Source organism: Mobula hypostoma, chromosome 17 (genome assembly GCF_963921235.1).
Source record: "Mobula hypostoma chromosome 17, sMobHyp1.1, whole genome shotgun sequence".
In the NCBI taxonomy this organism is placed as follows: Eukaryota; Metazoa; Chordata; class Chondrichthyes; order Myliobatiformes; family Myliobatidae; genus Mobula; species Mobula hypostoma.
In genome coordinates this window covers 39,075,611-39,089,059 of record NC_086113.1, presented here as the reverse complement: position 1 = coordinate 39,089,059, position 13,449 = coordinate 39,075,611, and the positions used below count along the sequence as shown (strand labels likewise).

At 38.8% G+C, this 13,449-nt stretch overlaps 1 protein-coding gene and 1 long non-coding RNA gene across 3 annotated transcripts in view; one reads left to right on the top strand and one right to left on the bottom strand.

Annotated features, from left to right (window-relative positions):
- Positions 1-13,449, bottom strand: part of cep72 (centrosomal protein 72) — a 174,805-nt gene that overhangs the window by 50,534 nt on the left and 110,822 nt on the right. For both annotated transcript variants that reach the window (XM_063069732.1, XM_063069733.1), the window contains exon 6: positions 393-484. In XM_063069732.1, coding sequence (XP_062925802.1) covers positions 393-484 — 92 coding nt within the window. The remainder of the gene's footprint in view (positions 1-392; positions 485-13,449) is intronic.
- LOC134357942 (uncharacterized) overlaps positions 1-13,449 on the top strand; it is a 132,248-nt gene that overhangs the window by 49,034 nt on the left and 69,765 nt on the right. The gene's annotated exons all lie outside the window — the stretch shown is intronic.

The following is a 13,449-nucleotide window of genomic DNA, read 5'->3' as shown; positions in this document are numbered from 1 at the left end:
GGCAAGTCTAGAGAGCCTTTACTCGAGCAGCATTTTCTGTATGAACTAATATATGACAATAACAACAAAAAGCTGATCATTTTCTAGACCTGCCAGAAGGGAGCAGTTAAAATAAAAGGACATTTAAATAAGTGTCTATTGGAAACAAAGCTCAGATGAAAAACAATAATCAATTTTCTATTAATGAAAAGCCAGTATCATAAATAACACCTTTGTGAATTTGTCAGTTTTTATTTTGGTTAATCAGAAAACCAGTCTGCAATTGGCTCTTGTGAAATGTTCTTAATACATAAAGAAATACTCTGAATGCTACTGAATATTAATAATAATATGTCATACACCAAAACAGTACTCTTAATTTTATTTCCATTAGTAAGGCCTGGTCTTTAAACCTTGGGGATGCTGACTGGCCGGGACTTGGTTGCTTGTGAGGTATTTCTTGCTGCAGATTCTTGGATTCTTGCATTGTCAATCTCATGAAGACCTTTGGGGAAAAGATGAACAGCTATTATTAAACCACTGATCTAGAGCAAGATAAGTGCTCAATTCCAATTGGCACTGCTGGCAATTATTTTTTTTAAGTATGAATCTGCTCCACAGTGTCAATACGAATGCTATAGATGTGCAGAATCAAATTTGCATTGAAGAATTCAAATTAAGAATAAATTATTGCCGTACATATTATAGTCAATCCTGGAATCTAAAATCAATATTAAAAGATCTGGGTCACAAAAAACATTGACTAAAAGAGCTCAATTGAGCAAAATGCTAAAAATCTGATACAATAATCAACACAGTTTTTAATCTTACTGTTTTTCAGTGGGATTAAAAAGTTCAGCACATGCACAATGATCCAGCTAATAAAATGAATTTGCTGTTAATTTAAGAAAAATAAAGTTGTAAATTTACCAATTACTTGATAAGACAAACTATATGTATTATAATAAGAGGCCTCTATGATAACGCCTCAGGACATGTCTATATATTTGGTAGTTTAAAATCATACTCAGTTCTGTGAAGTGCATCCAAACTCTATTAGACAACTGGAACTTTTTTTGCCTATATTGCAACAGGTCCTCAAATGACTTATTTCTTCATTTGCTTAATAACACTATCGGGAATTACCTCCCTAAAGATCTCTGTCTCTCCCTCCTCCCTTGCATTTCTTAATGTATCTCTTGGTGTGTCATGCGGCAAATTTTATCTGATTAACAGCAGTAAAACATTTTGGGATTGTTTATTTTATAATGATATTTAAATGCAATCTTTAGCGGTCCTGAAATGACTTGTGTAATAATTCTAATCATAATGCAATTTTCAGTGCCAAGCTTTAAATGAGTATTTTAATCACAGATAAAATGGACCAAGTGATTTCAGCATACTGTCAGCATTGCTGTCAAACTAATTTCAGCTTTTTGAAGTAATAGGAAAACAAGACAGATATGTGGTCTATTAAGTAACTAGTAAAGTAACAGAAGATGTCCTGGTCAGCCACTGCACCTAGTCCCATCTCCAGCCGTCTTGACTCTGTCTTGCCACTGGATCCAGATGGGAATTGGGAAGGGAGAGTGAGGCTGACGCTGCGCAACTCTCCCTCACTTAAATCCAAATCACACGCTAGTCTCGACACCATCACAATGGTGTTGAAGTCCTCATCGACGTCGACGATGGACGCACACAAAAAAGTAAAGCACTGATTTTAGGGATTAATGATTTACCTCAGCACACTAGAGGCTCAACATAGCTAGAGGGAAGTCTGGGTTCACAGGGGGCATGCTTGGCTTATGGAAGTTGTTATTTTATTATAATCAGCAAAATAAATGCAGGAGAAGAACCTGAACTGCCGAAGTTATTTTAATAAAATTGTTACAGCAAGCATACTATTCAAAATTAAAACTCATTGAACAGTCTGAGTTAGACAGTCATCTATCATTCATGATTCACATTTTTAGGCTGACTTGATAATAGAAACTCAGTTGTAAAGTACATTATCTGATGTGATTAGCTGCATCACTATGCAGGGTGATTTTGTAACTAAATTTCTATTCTGGAAAGAACTCAACAAGTCTACAAGGATCTCCTGTAGGTTACACTATGAACCCTGTATATGTCAAATGACACATTTCTCATGCCACTGACAAATGCAAATTCAGATCTTGATTCTATACTCAAATTGATTCTCTGTTACTGTTACATTCAAAATTCAAATCAGAAACAAGGCAGAGAACAAACTCAAACATGTAATACCCAGAGGAATAAGACATTGAATGAGAGGATAAAAAGAACTTAATATAGAAGCACAACTTACCTAAGTCAGGGCAAAAACCAAGGTTGTGTTAGTATGTCAAAATTAAGACCATAAGGTATAGGAGAAGTAGGCCATATGGCCCATCAAGTCTGCTCCACCATTCAACCAGGGCTGATCTAATTCTTCCAGTCATCCCCACTCTCCTGCCTTCTCCCTGTACCCTTTGATGCCCTGGCTAATCAAGAACCTATCTATCTCTGCTTTAAATGCACCCTGTGACTTGGTCTCCACAGTCGTCGTGGCAACAAATTCCATAGATTTACCACCTTCTGACTAAAGTAATTTCTCCGCATCTCTGTTCTAAATGGACATCCTTCAATCCTGAAGTCGTGCACTCTTGTCGTGGACTCCTCTACCTTGGGAAATAACTTTGCCATATCTAATCTGTTCAGGCCATTTAACATTTGGAATATTTCTATGAAATCTCCCGTTCTTCTGAACTCCGGGGAATACAGTCCAAGAGCTGCCAGATGTTCCTCATATGGTAACCCTTTCATTCCTGGAATCATTCACATGAATCTTCTCTGAACCACCTCCAATCTCAGTATATCCTTTCCAAAATAAGGAGCCCTAAACTGCACACAATACTCTAAGTGTGGTCTCGCAAGTGTCTTATAGAGCCTCAATATCACATCCCTACCCTTATATTCTGTACCTCTAGAAATGAATGCCAACATTGCATTCACCTTCTTCACCACCGACTCAACCCAGAGTTTAACCCGTAGGGTATCCTGCACAAAGACTCCCAAGTCCCTAACAATCGATTCCAACAACTTCCCAACCACTGATGACAGGCTAACAGGTCTATAGTTTCCTTTCTGCTGCCTCCCACCCTTCTTAAATAGTGGAGTAACATTTGCAATTTTCCAGTCATCCGGTACAATGCCAGAATCAATCAATTCTTGAAAGATCATTGTTAATGCCGCCACAATCTCTCCAGCTACTTCCTTCAGAACTCGAGCGCACATTCCATCAGGTCCAGGAGATTTTCCACCCTCAGACCATTAAGCTTCCTAAGCACCTTCTCAGTCGTAATTTTCACGGCACATACTTCACTTCCCTAACACTCTTGAATGTCCGGTATACTGCAGATGTCTTCCACTGTGAAGAATGATGCAAAATACGCATTTAATTCCCCTACCATCTCTGTGTCTCTCATTACAATATATCTGGCGTCATTTTGTATTGGTCCTATATCTACCCTCAACTCACTTTTACCCTTTATATACTTTAAAAAGCTTTTAGTATCTTCTTTGATATTAGTTGCCAGCTTCCTTTCATAATTCATCTTTTCCTTCCTAATGCCTTCTTACTTTCCTTCTGCAAGTTTTTAAAGGCTTTCCAATCCTCTGTCTTACCACTAGCTTTGGCTTCCTTGAATGCCTTCTCTTTTGCTTTTACTTTGGCTCTGACCTCACTTGTCAGCCACAGTAGTGTCCTTCCATTCAAAAATTTCTTCTTATTTGGAATATATTTGTATTGCACTTCCGTCATTTTTCGCAGAAACTCCAGCCATTGCTGCTCTGTTGTCCTCCCAGCTAGTGTCTCCTTCCAGTCAACCTTGACCAGTTCCCCTCTCATGCTACTGTAATTTCCTTTACTCCACTGAAATACCGACACATTGGAATTTAGTTTCTCCTTCTCAACTTTCAAAGTGAACTCGATCATATTGTGATCGCTGTTCCCTCAGGGTTCCTTTACCTTAAGCTCTCTTATCACCTCCGGATCATTCCACAACACCCAATCTAGCACAACTGATCCCCTAGTGAGCTCAATAACAAGCTGTTCTAAAAAGCCATCCCTTAGACATTCTACAAATTCTCTCCCTAGAGGTTCAGTACTGGTCTGGTTTTCCCAATCGACTTGCATGTTAAAATCCCCAACAATTATCGTGACATTGCCCTTCTGACATGCCTTTTCTATCTCCTGCTGTAATTTGTAATCCACATCCCGGCTGCTGTTTGCAGGCCTGTATACAACTTGCCATTAGGGTCCTTTTGCCCTTGTCATTTCTTAACTCAACCCAAAGAGACTCTACATCTTCCGATTCTATGTCATCCCTTTCTAATGATTTATTATACACAGGGCCACACCATCCCCTCTGCCTACTAACGTATTTTTCCGAAACACCATATATCCTTGGACGTTCAGCTCCTAATGACAGTAGTCCTTTAGCCAAGTTTCAGAGATGGCCACAATGTCATACTTGCCAATCTGTAGCTGAATTTCAAGATTAATAATTCAAGATTCAAGATTTCAAGATTAATAATGTGTTCAAGTATAAAAGCAATGAGCTCAGTATAACAGGTGCTCTTCATTTCTGAAAGGCTACAATATTGAAAACTAACAAATTGAAAACATGCAGAAATATGAAAAAGTTGGTACTAGCAGAAGTATGAAAATGTTTGCCTATAGAATCATGAAAAACATGAATAATCTTAAATGCACTCCAAAAGAATGTTGCAAGATAAAGAAAGATAATAACTCTTTTGGGAGACTTTGGACAAGTAGTTTTCTCTCTCCTCAGCAAGACTGCTGAAGCCAAATGACTCCATAAATAACAGCTTAACTAATACTTCTTTTAAAGTTTGATTACAAATGTTACTGGTGCCTACACCAGGCTAGAACAATGTGGCAAAATTGCAGATTTTCCCTCAAAATAGCTTCTAATAAGTCTTCTTATATCTATGAAACTGCTGGTTACTGAGTTAGATCTCGTCAGTTTTAAATGCAGCAATTACTTGCTGAATTATAATTTTAGATCACACAGCTGTAAGTCATGTCCTATGCCCTGGTAATTAGTTTGAGCCATCTATCACAGTTATGATCACTTTTTATCATGTTACTTAAACATGAATAAAAATTGCATGAGTTATTTCATCAGCTTTAACAAATGCATGAATTAAATGCTCAGTTACTCTCTGAATGTTTAGTTGAAGTCTGTGATTTTCTTTCAACGTTACCATAACATATTATTCAAATAATACTGTACTTAATCAAATATAAATGATAAATAAGATGCTATAGATTCTGAAATTAAAGATAAAGTCATACAAGGTAAGCTGTAATGAAAGCAGGTATTATCAAATAGTGCTTGATGTTAATAATCCTGATGACTAATGATTATAACCCATAATAAAAGGATTAAAGCAGCACAGTGCACTACCTTGAGCTGTTTGCTGGAGTGAACCTACACAGCATTTGGGCATGGCAACTCAATAAAAGTAAGATTTTACACCCATGCCAAGAGTCAAAGTCTTTTGTGAAATCAAAAGAAAGGCCATGTTTGACGTTACTTCTTGAAATTTTCTAGGAATTGATGATTGCGAAGAGAATTTCCATTGTGCCTTTAAGAAACGAAAAGTGCACTGTAGTCTATAGAGTAGCAGTTCTGCCATTGGTAGAGGTGGTTTGCGGGGGCTCTGAATATAAATGTCAATGGTGGACAGAATGAAAACCCTGCTGCAGTGAACAGCAGGGTTTTCTCTGGCTTCTGACTTGAAGATAGTTAGGCTATGATATAAATGATCTCCCCTAGGCCTAGATGCAGTAAATGAGGTAGTGAATTTTTGACTAAGTTTTCTATGAGCTGTATTCTAGTCTGTTCTCAAGATTGTGTGCTTTCCAGTTGGCACTTGTCCTTTCCGACTTCAATAATCACATGGGCTGGTAATCACATGTTTTATTACCGAAAAGAACCAAGGGTGCTTATGTTAAAGCAGAGTCACCATTGAGTTCTATGGAACTAAATGCCTCCCTTTCCATCTTAACCCTTGAGTGTTAGTGCCAAAGAAATCCTTGAATTTTTGGACAGCCCCACAGTGGACTCTCTTCAGTTCCTGTCAATTTGGGGTGACCAGGCTGTCTATATAGCACTACCGGAGAACAGCCATCATTGTAGAATCTGAAATCTCCAACACCATTTTTTGAGGTCAGGATGATGGAGACAACAGAATGGATTAAGAGAGGGTAAATATGTCATTCGTACCAATCCCATTCAGGCAATGATATTACAGGTGATCCTCCTAGATCAGAGGGGTTGACATGAGACCTTATGCATGAACATTTGGCAAAAATGTGTGGTTTAGAACAGTACCATGCTCCAATCATTTTGTCAAGAGAAGTCTTTTGAAGTTAGCTTTCCCTTTCCCTCCTTACTAAATTTTGCCTGGCAAGTTTCCCAAGAGGATCAGTTTGTTAGGCCATTTTGGTGTAGAAGTCCTCCTTGGCCACATTCTCAGCGTGCTCATTCTCTGGTAGAGTGAATTGGAGAGCTATGAAACATTCGCATATCCCACAGAGTCAAGGATATACTTAGGTGCCTGAATTTCTTCGTCGTCAATCATGCTTGCTCTATCTCCTCCTCCAACTCATCCTTAGACTCCTCATCCTCTCTTTCTTGCACTTTGGCACTTGGCCCCTCTTTCCATCTCTGCACCTAGCATCCCTCCCTCTCTCTTTCTTCTTGCCCTCCACTCTCCAAGTCACCATGCTCTGTATTCAATTGAAAGATATTCATTCCACAAATGGAAGGTATATAGTGACTGCGACTGTAACAACACGACCACAAAAGAGTGACTTTTAAATAATTTCTGGGTAAATGATTCCCTGTAACAATCCACACACATGGCGATTTCCAAAACCAGAATTTTTGGAAATGTAATTATATGCAATAAAGCTAAATAAAACACATTCACAAAATAATGAGTGATTTAAGGCACTTTTAAAAGTATCTTTCCAACATTGCTCCTTTCTGTTCAGTAATCAAACTAGTAAATCACATTATATATTGGACACATTCTGAACCATATACATGTTGCAAATTGCACAACTCTACTGTTTGACCGACAACACTTGTTTTAACTACAAGGTTACAATTTTAATTTCTCATCAAGAATCAGAGCACATAATCTAGAAATCTAGATTACCACTGTATTACACTAAAATCATTTACTGTTAGGGAACTCACGATGTATGCCAGCCCAATCTACTTGCTTCAGTGCATTAAGTGGATATTAAAGATCACATGGCTATATTCACAAAAGATAGTACATTCTACTGACACTCCTTTCAACAATTATTCCCACAATAAATACCAGAAAATTTAAAATCAATTAAATAATCATAATGTCAAATCTTATTCACAGCACTGAACTCACATTGGAATTTGATAGTGCCTCAAAAACTTAATCACAGTGAGTAACTTAAAGAGGTGTAAAGAGCTTGCAGGACTGTAAAAAGAGTGGTTAGAGATTCTCAGTGAAAAGCTACCATTCAAAATGGATTATATTGCAAAACCAATACCATAATTGTTACAGCAGTCAACCCATTTATAAACAATCTAGCAAGGATTACATTTCAATGTCTTTCCATGAAGCATTTTACTTTAATGATGGTTTTTAATATACACCAAATTATTGATTAGTATATTAAAAGTATTATGCCATCTTTAATTGTATTAGTCCGGATAGATAAAGCCATAAGTGTATTGACTGCAACTCAAAGAAAACTATGTGTGTATACTTATACTCAATGACATTGGCATGCAAAAGTTTGGGCACGCCTGGTCAAAATTTCTGTTACTGTGAATAGCTAAGCGAGTAAAAGATGAACTGATTTCCAAAAGGCATAAAGTTAAAGATGACACATTCCTTTAATATTTTAAGCAAGATTACTTTTTTATTTCCATCTTTTACAGTTTCAAAATAACAAAAATGTAAAAGGGCCCGAAGCAAAAGTTTGGGCACCCTGCATGGTCAGTACTTAGTAACATCCCCTTTGGCGAGTATCACAGCTTGTAAACGCTTTTTGTAGCCAGCTAAGAATCTTTCAATTCTTGTTTGGGGGATTTTTTCCCCATTCTTTCTTGCAAAAGGCTTCTAGTTCTGTGAGATTCTTGGGCTGTCTTGCATGCACTGCTCTTTTGAGGTCTATCCACAGATTCTCGATGACGTTTAGGTCGGGGGACTGTGAGGGCCATGGCAAAACCTTCAGCTTACGCCTCTTGAGGGAGTCCATTGTGGACTTTGAGGTGTGTTTAGGATCATTATCCTGTTGTAGAAGCCATCCTCTTTTCATCTTCAGCTTTTTTACAGACGGTGTGATGGTTGCTTCCAGAATTTGCTGGTATTTAATTGAATTCATTCTTCCCTCTACCAGTAAATGTTCCCCATGCCACTGGCTGCAACACAAGCCCAAAGCATGATCGATCCACCCCCGTGCTTAACTGTTGGAGAGGGGTTCTTTTCATGAAATTCTGCACCCTTTTTTCTCCAAACATACCTTTGCTTATTGCGGCCAAAAAGTTCTATTTTAACTTCATCAGTCCACAGGACTTGTTTCCAAAATGCATCTGGCTTGTTTAGGTGTTCCTTTGCAAAATTCTGATGCTGAATTTTGTGGTGAGGACGCAGGAAAGGTTTTCTTCCGATAACTCTTCCATGAAGGTCATATTTGTGCAGGTGTCGCTGCACAATAGAACGGTGCACCACCACTCCAGAGTCTGCTAAATCTTCCTGAAGGTCTCTTGCAGTCAAACGGGGGTTTTGATTTGCCTTTCTAGCAATCCTACCAGCAGTTCTCTCAGAAAGTTTTCTTGGTCTTCCAGACCTCAACTTGACCTCCACCATTCCTGTTAACTGCCATTTCTTAATTACATTATGAGCTGAGGAAATGGCTACCCGAAAATGCTTTGCTATCTTCTTATAACCTTCTCCTGCTTTGTAGGCATCATTTATTTTAATTTTCAGAGTGCTAGGCAGCTGCTTAGAGGAGCCCATTGCTGCTGATTGTTGGGACAAGGTTTGAGGGGTCAGGGTATTTATAAAGCTTTGAAATTTGCATCACCTGGCCTTTCCTAACGATGACTGTGAACAAGCCATAGCCCTAACAAGCTAATTAAGGTCTGAGACCTTGGTAAAAGTTATCTGAAAGCTCAAATCTCTTGGGGTGCCCAAACTTTTGCATGGTGCTCCTTTCTTTTTATTCACCCTAAAATTGTACAAAACAAAAATAATACATTAATCTTGCTTAAAATATTGAAAAGAATATTTTATCTTTAACTTTACGACTTTTAGAGATCAGTTCATCTTCTACTCACTTAACTATTCACAGTAATAGAAACTTTGACCAGGGGTGCCCAAACCTTTGCATGCCACTGTATGTGAAGATCAAGATCTTTGCTTCAAGTTCCAAGGTTAATTGTTTTTATTTAATGTAAAACAATCCTGAATAGAGCTTAGTTTAATCAGTCTATAGATCAATGGCTCAAGGCTCCACTTCAAGCGTCTGACAATGCTGAATGTTTGTAGCACTGCTACAAGTCCTAGTCTTAACCAAAAGCACCAAAATCAGATCAATTGATTCTCTTGCACATTGCCTATATTATAACAGCAACTACATTAGTTCATTCTTAAATTCCTTTATCTACAGAACAGTTTGGATAGTTATAGTTTTGTAACTTTTACCTCCTGTATTTCAGGAGAATTCATCTGCATAGAGGAATATAGATTCACATTTCTCGTGTTTACACTCTCCTTGATTACTGTGTAAGGTCGAATGGTAAGAAAATTAGTTTAATGTACCAAATTGACAGATCAAAATGATGTACTATCAGCATTGAGTTACTTGTGTAATTCAATTTTGTATCGGATAATAATTGCCAATAATTTACGAAGAACATATGTAAAGGAATTGATTGTGCTGCCAAGTTGGTGAAGTTTAGCTACTTAATGAAGGTAGGTGTGGCACAAACTGAGTTGAACAAGAAAACCATTAAGTTATTTTTTGACAAAATACCTTGGATTAATAATAGCAAGAAAGAATGCTGATACATTTTCCTGCAATGAATATATCCTTTGTCAATTATTATCAAGTATGAATATGATACAATTGCTTATTCTGTGATGTCAAGCTAACAGAAAGCTGAGCCAAAGAGAATGCCTCGAGTTCAATCTATATGAGTTACACAATCCCCAGGGTGGCTTTAGAAATACTTCCAAGAATTTTAGTTTACTTGGACTAAAAAGGTTAAGAAAATTTTCTTTTGGCAAGTGTGCAAATTGGTTGAGGACAGAATCAGGTTTGGTGGTGACCTCCTTCACTCAATCAGGATCATGTGCAGTTTAGAATCAAATATGAACCTAGTAGGGCTTAGTAATCAGCCAAAGTTCTTAGCAAAGAGAGAGATAATGTCTTATTAAAACAGGCCATCATAACCTTGCCACATTTATTTGAGAAGGAAGTAGCTAGTCAATTAACAGATAGCTGGAGAAAGACTCGACTTTAACTAAAAAGTGGTATGGTATGATTCTACTTCATAGAAATTTTTGATTAATGGTATGAGGCAGCCATTCTGCCCATCATATTCCTTCTACTCAGCCTAATCCAATCTTTCAAGAACTGGTCTAAAATCCTGCAGTTCATGACTTTTACAAGAGCACATCCAGGTACTGTTTAAATGAAATGGGAGTTTCTGCTTCTATCAACATTTTAGGCAGTGAATTCCAAACCCTTACAATTCCCCAGTTGAACATTTTTCACTTCTATTCTTTTACCCAATTACATGAAATCAGGATTCGCCTGATTTTTTGACCCATCTAAAAAGAGCAATATGTTCCTACCATTTACTCTATAAAAGCACCACTTAAGTTTATACAGCACAATTCAATTCCTCCGCCCACAACCCCACCACCTATCTACAACAATGGTTCATGGAAGCCTCACCCACATCTGCCCTGCTTTTGGTACTTGCTCTTACCCCATCTCTCCAAAGACACATTAAGAATTCCCTCGACTGCATACAACATACCTAGCACTTAATTCTTTGACATTTTGACCAGTTGAAATATGACCCTATCACCGTCCCAATTTCCACTCCCCATCCCCTTTTGTTTTCAGCAGAAACCACTCTCTTTCTGACTCCCGAGTTTACTCATCCCCCTCTCTCCCCAGGCACTTGTCCCTGGAAGCATAGAGGGCCCAACACTAGCCCACATACCTCCTCCCTCACCAGCAGACCTAAATAGATTCACATGCATCTGCCCAACCTTGTTTAATGCATTTGGTGCTCTTGATGTGACCTCCTCTCTATTGGTGAAAGCAAGCACATTCAACCATTCTTCCACGCACCTGTTCTCCTTCCATCTTGGCTATCTGGAGCTCTTGGTTGCCAGCCATTTTAATCCTCTTCCCCATTTTCATACCAGCTTATCTGTCTTTAGCTCCCTCCATTGCCGGGATGAGGTTAAGTATGAACTATAGGAACCACACCTCATAGTTCACCAGGGTTTACTGTATACTGATGACTCGAGTACTAAATTCACCAATTACTGGTAATCTGCTTTCCATGTCCCTTCTCTCAGTTATCTTGATCTAGAACCCCATCCTACCTCCCTCAACTCCCTTTCACCTTATCTGTAGCCCTTTAGTACCTTCATACAACACCTCCCAGCCTCTCTTGCTATTTCCACTCTCTCCTTCTCTACCTGTCCACCTGGATCCCCCTATTACTTGCCAGCTCTAGCTCCAACCCTTCTCCTCACCTTTTTATTCTGGTTCGTTCCCCTCTACCTTTCAGTCCAGACGAATGGCCTCAACCTGAAATATCATTTTCTTCCACAGATGCTGCTCAATTCAACTCCCCTCAGTTTCTTCTGATCCAAAGAAAACAGTGCTAGCTTATCCAATCTTTCCTGATAACTATAATTTTCCAATCCTGGCGATATTCTTTTAAATATCCTATGCATCATCTCAAGTGAACAAACATTCTTTCTTATTACATTTATAACAGCTGATTGTGGACTTCAGAAAGGCTAAGATGAGGGGAGCACACATCAATCCTTATAGAGAGAGCAGAGTGGAGAGAGGAAGCAATTTCAAGTTCTTGTTGTCAATATTTCTGAGGACCTAACCTGGTCCCAGCATATTGATGCAGCTATAAAGAAGGCAAGACAGTGGCTATATATCATTAGAAGTTTGAGGAGATTTGGAAGGTCACCTAAACACTCGAAAATTTCTACAGATGTACCATGGAGAGCATTCTGACTGGCTGTATCACTGTCTGGTGTGGGGGGGGGGCACCGCACAGGATCAAAGTAAGCTGCAGCGAGTGCTAAAATTAGTCAGCCCCATCATGAGTACTAGCCTCTGTAGTGTCCAAGACATCTTCAAGGAACATTGCCTCAAAAAGGCGGTGTCCATCATTAAGGGCCCCCACCACCCAGGATATGCCCTCTTCTCACTGTTACCATCAGAAAAGAAGTACAGAAGCCCCACAGCACACACTTAGTGACTCAGCAACAGCTTCTTTCCCTCTGCCATCCGATTTCTGAATGGACATTGAAACCATGAAAACTACCTCATTACTTATTTTAAATTTATATTCCCTATATTATTATGTATTGCATTGTACTGCTGCCACAAAGTTAACAAATTTCATGACATATGCTGATGATATTAAACCAGATTCTGAATCAGAGACTCAAGAATACTGTTGTCACGCAGATTCTGTACAGCTTTCATTTGATTGCATTCACCGCATTCTATATGAGTTGGACAATCCACACTAGCGGTGTGAAAAAAGAGCTACTTTTTAAATCAGGGTTGGTATTGAGATTTCAAAGGCAGAGTTTGCAGCAGATTCTCTGCCAATAAACATAGCAAGCTGCAAGTGCAGCAGCCACTGTTTTGGAGTGTGAAAAACTTTAGGGTGACCTTGGCTCTTCAAACCAGGGTGAGGTGGATTGTCTAGTAAGTTGCTCTCTGTGTTCTTATTTGTTTATTCCTCATCTATTAGTGCCAAGTATAGTGAGAATGGCTCCAGGGGCAGTGCTTTGTAATCTGTGTGGGATGTGGTAAATCTGGGAGACTTCCAATCTCCCAGATAAAACACATCTGCACCAAGTGCACCGAGCTGCAGCTCCTAAAAGAACATATTAAGGAACTGGAGCTACAGCTCAATGGCCTTCAGTTTACACAGGAGAATGAAGAGGTGATAGACAGGAGCTGCAGGAAGGAAGTTACCCCTAGGTTGCAGGAGACAGGTAATTGGGTGGCTGCTTAGTGAAGGAAGGGAAATGCACAGCCAGTGCAGAGTACACCTGTGGCCATTCCCCTCAATAATAACTATATAACTTTAGATG